Consider the following 8402-nt stretch of genomic DNA (forward strand, 5'->3'; position numbering starts at 1 on the left):
AGATCATCGAGTCCAACCGTTCCCCCTGCACTGCCAGGGTCCCTACACCATGTCCCTCAGCACCAAATCCACACGGCTTTTAAACACCTCCAGGGGTGGGGACTCCACCACCTCCCTGGGCAGCCTGTTCCAGTGCTGCACAACCCTCTCTGTAAAGAAGTTTCTCCTGGTATCTAACCTAGATCTCCCCTGGCACAACTTAAGGCCAATTCCTCTCATCTTGTCACCTGATATATGGGAGAAGAGACCAACTCCCACCTCTCTACAGCCTCCTTTCAGGTAGCTGTAGAGAGTGATAAGGTCTCCCCTCAGCCTCCTCTTCTCCAGGCTAAACAACCCCAGGTTCCTCAGCCATTCCTCCTGAGACTTGTGCTCTGGCCTTTCACCAGCTTTCTCTGAACACTCCCAAGCACCTCAATGTCCTTCTTGAAGCGAGGGGCCCACAACTGGACACGGTTCTCAAGGTGTGGCCTCACCAGCGCCGAGTACAGGGGGACAATCCCTGCCCTGCTCCTGCTGGCCACGCTGTTGCTGATACAAGCCAGGATGCCATTGGCCTTCTTGTCCACCTTGGCACACTGCTGGCTCACACTCAGCCGGCTGTCGACCAGCACCCCCAGGTCCTTTTCCTCCAGGCAGTTTCCAGCCGCTCCTGCCCAAGCCTGTAACGTTGCAGGGGGTTGTTGTGGCCCAAGTGCAGAACCTGGCACTTGGTCTTGTTGAACTTCATACAGTTGACCTCAGCCCATCGATCCAGCCTGTCCAGTCCCTCTGTAGAGCCTTCTGACCTTCAAGCAAATCGACACACTCACCAACTTGGTGGCATATGTAAATAATTCATGCAAACCAATTTTAACCTGTATTAGGACCTGTTACTACATTGTCTGCACTAAAGAAGCTGTCTGATCACTTTAGCACACAGCAGCGCTGAGCTTAGAGACCTGGGGAGACAAGATCTTCGTCCTGTATTCTTAATTTGAGCAGTGAAAGGGACTATATTCTGTTGCTACTGCACGTGTAGGAAAGCAGAGAAGTCCAAATGTGTTCTCTAAAGAAGAAACAGAGTATTTTTTCCTATAGCAAGATGATATTATGGAATTTTTAATCAGAACATGTATCTCCTTTCCTCCATCTCTTTACAGCACATCCTTAATAAATTATTACAGTAAGTATGAAGGCACGTAAACATGTGAAGTTTTCTTTTTATTGCAGGATATAATGACACCATCTGCTATTGCAATGAACATGTCTTTCAATTTATGCAGCTTATCATGAATTATTGTACTGTACATCTGATAGAAAGGTAGAGGATGTATTTGTAATATATACATTTTTAAATATAGGACCTTAAACAACATTGCACAGAATAATTGAACTTGACAGTTCCCTGGTGATGGTGTATGTTGTACTACATATGAAGGAACTCATGCGTTGAGTTTCATGAATATTTGGGTTTTCATGTTTAGCTTCTCTTTAGCCACTTATGCCTTTACATCTTGATTAAGTTATGTTACGTATTAATTAGCATAGTATTATAATTTTATATCTTGGTTTAAATTGGTATGCCATTTTTACCAAAATGTTAGTGTTTCAAATGACAGAGTTGTTCCAGCTGTATGTAGCAAAATGAATTCAAGGGCTTATGGGATGAGTTCTCATGAGCTATTCGTGCCAAGGAAGAGCTGCTGTATTTTTGACCAACAACCTCAACTGGAATATTAATTTGAAGTTTCTTTGCCTTTCTCTCTTGATGAATGCCAGTACTCTGAAATTTTCCAGAGAAAGCTTGAAACTGATTTTAGAAATTAAAATGTAGCAAAAGACAGCATTGCAAAAATAGCAATATAATTAACATGTGAATATTTAGTAAAAAACTTTTTAGTGTTACATTTTACAGATGTTCATGAAAAAGAAATAAATTTAGTCTGAACATTTGACATGCATCTGGGCAAGTACCGCAACACATTTTTCAGGAATCCTCACTCAAAAATTCTGACTTTTAAGTTAAATTTTAAATTTAAGTTAATTGTAAGTTTAATTTTTAATTTTAAGTTAAATCACCTACTTTGCCTTGTCCTGTTGTCTGTTTTGCTTTTTTCTGTACCTTTACCACCAAATTTCTTTGCTGTTGACGACTGCAATCCAGGCACTTGGAGGCAGCTGTAGTAAGAAAGTGAATTTTGTGTTAGTAGTCACAGGTAATTTATACAGGAAATAAAAGCTAAAATGTCATTGTCCCTGTACCCATGTCCATTTACATTTTCAAATATTGCGTGTTAAAAATGAGCAATCCCCATTTGAGGAGTAGCCCACTTCCCGTTTAAGGCCACATCCTGTTTAAGTTAGGAATAAAGTCAATAATGAATGTCATCTCAGATAATACTGGCGAGGACTATATGTTCGTATCGGGTGTTTTGGTGAGTCACCTGCAGCCGTGTCCCTCAGAGCATCCAGACTTTGCAGAGAAGACTAGTGAAGACACTAGATCTGCCATGGGGAATTTTCTTCTGGACTATATTACTGTTGGTTTTATTGATGTTTGAGATCACCTTTTCCTCCTGCAACAGCTTTAATGGCTGGGGGGAAATGCACACTTCTTGATTTGGAAAGTAGAACGACCGGATTCTGTTTGGTAACTATGTGCTCCTACTGAAAGAAAAGCAATATTCTACCATACAACAGAGACATAATTCGAATGTAATCTCTTGGCCCAAAGGAATATTGTGTAAGCAATTTATGCTTATGAATCTAGTTTCAGAATATTTCTATTGCATGTCTCATGATGACATTGTAAATTAAAATTTTTTCATTTGTAAATGAAAATTGACTATGCTTTAATGCCCATGATCCAGACCCCAGAGAGTATCCGCGTTCTTCTTATACACTGTCAGGCTCGAGTGAGTTTTAGGGTGTCGCTAATGAGGTGCTCTCTTTGTCTGAATGTCCTTTTTAAAACACATATTTGTTTGCAGTTTTAAAATTGCCTATTATATAAGGTTTCAGTGCTGCTTAATGATAGGCGGTCCTGACCCTTTTGGGTATGGGCAGGCAGCACGTGCTGGAGTAGGAACACGTGCCGTTCTGAGTTTCTGAACAGAGCATGAATCTCATTAAGCCTCTGTTAAGTATCACTTCCTAGAACAATTTGATGTCCTGTTCTGCTTTGGTAATAAACAACCCCACTTGTCTGTCATTTCAGGTTCATGCTGGTGGCTTTATCATCTATGATGCTCTTAAAAAAAAAACCCTGATGATTTGTTTCTGTCTCTCTAAAATTTACGTATGTTTATTCCTGTAGAGGACAGAAATAATATTTCAAAAGGTTAGTCTTGATTTTCCAAATACACTGAATAGACTCATTGACCACAATCGTGGAGCTCAGCAAAGCTAAACAAGAATTTCGATCAGTTTATAGTTTCAGTGCCTGACTGCTTCACAGAAAATCAGTCCAATAGGGGACCAACTAAAAGGAAAACATAAAGTTCAAGCTCTTTTCCTCTCTCAACCAGCATCAGCAAAGAAATTCTTCATTTTCTGTGATTTAAAACATGTCAAGTGTAAGTCAGTCTTTGATTCTAGATTGGAAGGAGACTGTCTGTTCGCCATCAAAGACTACTGGAATGTGGATATCAACCCAAAAGTTATCACATAGTAGATTACTTATCGGCTTTGGTCATTGTCCCCAGTAAAACCTTTTTCATTAAACTTATAAAGAGCATGAATTCAAGTGTGATTGCACCTTGATTATTGTTGGAGACAGAGGCATCCACACCTTTATGAGACTAAATATAGAATGTTCTTCCCAAAAGGATGCCCACTTAGAAAGGGGCATCTCATTCTCAAGATACAGATTCCAACTGCCCAGTTCTAAGCAAGGAAATCTGTTAAGTTACTAGATGTGGAATTCACGTGAATAGAAAATGAACCATTGACCCAAACCCAAAATTACAACAAAAAGCCTGCTTGTGTTGCAGTAACTGCAGCTTTTTGAAAAGTCTTGACTGTATGGATTCCATAATCCACTCCTCTTTCCATGGTTATTATATGCCTTCCCTTCTAATTGAGCTGTATTGGGAATAGACGCGAAAGACAATTACAGCCATTCCTATCTGGGTCAGAAAAGTTGGGGGGGTTGTGATTAATAGCAGCCAGATAGTTAGCTGCATGAATGATACGTGTGTCCTCCCAGAAGCCAGAGCACATATGTGTGAGCGAATAGGAAAGAAGATCGATATGACAGAAAATAGATTAACAAACAGCAGCTCAGTGATTGAGCTGGCCTTTGTTTTGATGACTGCAGTTATGGACGGTGATTTACGCTGTAAATTCAACGTCTTGAAGGAATTGTACTGGAATTTTATTTACCTACATATATTAAGCCACCATTCCACCACGAAGAAAAGGTAATTTTCTTCGCATTCATCTTTCAACATAATTTATTTCTGTTTAGAAGGCAAAAAGCAGAGCATGTACTGAAACAGTGTTTGACTAGACATTGATATTATACCTAATGTCAGTACGCTGGATTTACTGCGTAGTGGAGTCAAGTGCGATAAAAGCTCTATTAAGGTCTTTGCCTCTTACTGGCAAGAATCACTACAGGTAGAACCTAATGCTTCTAAATCAATGACAAAGTTCTCATTCCCGCAGGCTGATGGGCATTAACTATGCCATCTTGTTCTCCTGCTAGTCTTCAATTCATGTGGCTGCATTGCAAAAAACCACACAAATCACTGACTAAAGTAATTTTCATTGATAGCATTTGCTTACTGACTGAGTACAGCACATTAATTAGACTTCTTTCTTTGCCGGTTCACATGCCAGCAGAAATACTGGAAGAATCACAGGCGCTGCTTGTTGCTCAGGAAATCACGTAGTAAGAAAGTCAAAGCTAGCAGGCTTCGTTTTAGACACGTGACTCCAGCTCGAACAATGCAGTATTGCTCTGAAATACATGAGTCTTAGCAATGGTCGCTGTGACCTCATGTGCCCATCAGAAATTGTTAATTGGCTATTGGCCTCTGTTTTCAGAGACCTACAAAAACAAGGAAGGAAGTTTCCTCTTTTATTTATTTTAGCAAGCAGAAAGAAGTCAGTAGCTTGCAGATTTCTTACCCAAGTTACCAGAAGTCTCAAAGTCATGGTCCAAAAACCAAAACCCAAACAAGCAGGCTCTTCCTGTTATTTTAAATGAGTAAACACTGCTGCTATATTGAGCTCTGGGTTTGCCTGGATGAGGTTGAACAGACTGATTAAATGAACTTTATTGGCCTGAAACAATCAGTTATGGCCTAAATAGAACCAAGGTGAGCCCGGAAGTTGCTTGATGCATCACCTTTCGTTAGTAATGTAGCCTAAAGTATAAGCCACAATACGGTGCTAGTTTCAGTCTGTTTGTTGGCATCAGTGAAACCTTACTCCACTAGACTGTAGTACTCTTGTATCCGTTTATGGTAAAAAGGTGAGTTTGATTTTAAGTCTGTGTTTAATGATGAATGTTTTTGTTTAATATCAATTAAGATAGTTAAATCATGGTTTTGTATTTCGGATTAACAGAGCAAGAAGCAAATGTGAATCTGATGTATTCAATTTGAAAAAATCCCTGTGTATTAAGTAGCAATTGCGTCAAACATGTCTGGATTTTCCTCATACTTATCTGTGCAATTAGCTATAAGGTAGCTTGAAAGATCCATCAATGGAGCTGAAAAGAAATTGTGGTGAGAGAAAAAGCAGAACCTTTGCCTTCTCTAACAACTGTCAGTTTGTTTGAATTGTAGGCACTTCTCTTGTCTATCTTCCAAATATATGTGCCCTGGCATTCCAGCGGTCATGAGTACATTGCTGGCCAATATAAATGCTTTCTACGCCCATACTACAGCAGCAACTAACGTGTCTGCCTCAGATCGGTTTGCTGCTACTAACTTTGGGGTAAGTAGACTTTCTTTTTTTAATAGAACACTAGTCCTCATCTTTTTTTCCTAATATATGATACCATATTAACTTCTAAATTAAATATTTATTTTAAAGTTTGTCATTTTAAAGAGTAAGAGTTGCTGTTAGCATTTGAAAATTTTACCCTGACTCTTTACAATAGGTACTGTAAAAGCTAGAGAAGATACTATTCGGTTCATTATATACGAGACATATGGAATAGAAAACACGGGTACACAACCACAGTACTAAAATCTTCACCATCTGGTTTTGGGTTTGTTGCGGTGGAGCTTGCAAACTGCTAACTGCACTAGGCTAAGTGTCAGCTGTAAATTCTTTCTTAGGCTGTATCAGGTCAATTCGTTAACCTAATGGATCTATCCAAAAACACTATTCTCACAAGAGCCTGTAATAATGGACTCTTGGTTTTGCTGAAATAATAGCACATTGTCCAAGTCCTAGATTTTAAGTATCAGGAATTTTAGGAGGAATACCTGCATCTCAGGATGTGGTAGTACTTTCGTTGTTTCAGATCCATTCAGGAATTTTTTTTTTATAAATACTAAGTCTATAATGGTAAGTCTGGTGAAAGTACCCACATATAAACATACCCAGGGCTGGGGCTTTGCTTTGAAGTCAGCATGTTCTTGAACAGGAACTTTATCTCCTGCTGCTAGAGGTTTGCTTTGAAAGAGAAATATTAACATTGCTCCATTACTATAAAATAAAAAAGTTTTGTAGGCAAGAAGCACTATCAGAATATTCATGCTTTAATTATTTTATTACCATGACAACACAATATTTCTTTGTCCTTATTCAGGTTTTCTTCTATAAGGTAATCGATCATTTATTACAAAATGACTACGTCTTTGTTGAGACAAGGCTATTATTTCGATAGTCAAACTCCATTAGACTTTCGAGTTTGACCCACCTTTTGAAATTTAGAATGGGTTTGCTGGATTTTCTTTTTTTTTTTTTCCAATTTTTTTAACAATCAGGACTACCTTTACCCTCAGACTGGATGGAGATTAAGTCCTCTCTCTGATGTTAGTGCCAGTTTACCTTTGACGCAAATTCCAATCCAATTCATAGTTCAACAGATGGATGGAAAGACAGTAGTAAGCATCGCTAATAGAGATTTTGAGCTCTTTTTTCAAACAATTGACTTATAGGCAAAATATTAGATTATTTTTCTCTCTTGGATCAAAAGGCATTTGTTAGTGGATAACTGCATATCATTCATCAAAAAGAACATCTCAAATTCAAGTCCTCAGGCTACAGCTGGGAAGGATCTGGCTGACTGAATATTTCAGTACGGATTTATAACATGACAAAAACGTTCCCTTTTGATTGATCTCTTAAGGGAACTGTGCCAAATTAGTAGCTTTTGGTGTAGGCTGGCGCTTCACTGAGGAGAGTCAGTGCACAAAGAGCTCTGTTTTCCTGTTAGTGCCAAGAATATTTCAGGGGTGGTGTTGATAGAGTCATGGATTCTGAGAACTGTCAGATCTTGCTGCTTCCACAAGACCTGCTGCTTTCACATAGGCTGGCAAGGACTTCTGCAGTTTTGTGCACTGGACTATGAAATATGTTCTAACATGAAGACTGGTAATTAGGAACTCTCATTAGTATTACTTAAGAATGACACAAATCAGCTGGATGTCTCACAGTAAAATACTTTCACTGCACCTTCATCTCTCAAGATTACAAGTTATTCTCCACACCAGAAAGGGAAAACTATAACGGCATAATATTACTTAGCTTGTTCCTACAAAAGCCACTGTTTCTGAAGTATAATTTTTGATCATACTTTTCCATCAAATTCTGCTGTAAATGAGCATAGTTTCCTACACATTAAAGGGAGGGGAAGTGCATTCTTCACGAGTGTAGACAATTACGAGGCACATATTAAGATTTGACAAGTTTATTGTTTTAATAAACCTTGCTAATGTAACTTAAAACTTTGGACTTTATACTGAATTGATGCTGTTATCTCATTTCTGGTCAGTGACATCAGTCAATGCTTTTCAATTTCTAGAAATTTTGCGTTAGTTAATGCATCAGTCATTAGGAAAGGACAAGGCTGCAAAGGAAAGTCTGTGTTGCTTCACTGATGTATTGCACAGCTGCACAGGGCTGCATGCACACCAGTTAAATCACAATATAGGATAGAAAGGGAAAATAAGGTGAGAAAAGATACATTGCTTAGCCTCGCAACGCAGATAGCTTTTACATGAAACCATGGAAAACAATCTGGTTTCCAAGTAAGTTAAGAATGGAAAGCAGCCTTTGAAAAACCACCAGTTACAGGCACCTGGAAATCCTTGTGCAACATGTTCTTGTTTTCTTTTTACAGAGGGAGAAGTTTATAAAACTGCTGGATCAATTACATAATTCTCTGAGGATTGATTTATCTAAATACAGGGTATGTGCAATATATTCTATCCAGAAAACAACTCAAATGGGGGGGG

The 8402-nt window shown here is 38.8% G+C and overlaps 1 protein-coding gene across 1 annotated transcript in view; it reads left to right on the forward strand.

The window, feature by feature from the left end:
• The window catches only part of UNC13C (unc-13 homolog C (C. elegans)), a 107929-nt gene that overhangs the window by 47177 nt on the left and 52350 nt on the right, over positions 1–8402 (forward strand). The window contains exons 12-13 of the mRNA XM_010131463.1: positions 5778–5928; positions 8288–8356. Coding sequence (XP_010129765.1) covers positions 5778–5928; positions 8288–8356 — 220 coding nt within the window. The remainder of the gene's footprint in view (positions 1–5777; positions 5929–8287; positions 8357–8402) is intronic.

The sequence above is a fragment of the Buceros rhinoceros genome, unplaced genomic scaffold (assembly GCF_000710305.1).
Source record: "Buceros rhinoceros silvestris isolate BGI_N320 unplaced genomic scaffold, ASM71030v1 scaffold7762, whole genome shotgun sequence".
NCBI lineage: Eukaryota > Metazoa > Chordata > Aves > Bucerotiformes > Bucerotidae > Buceros > Buceros rhinoceros.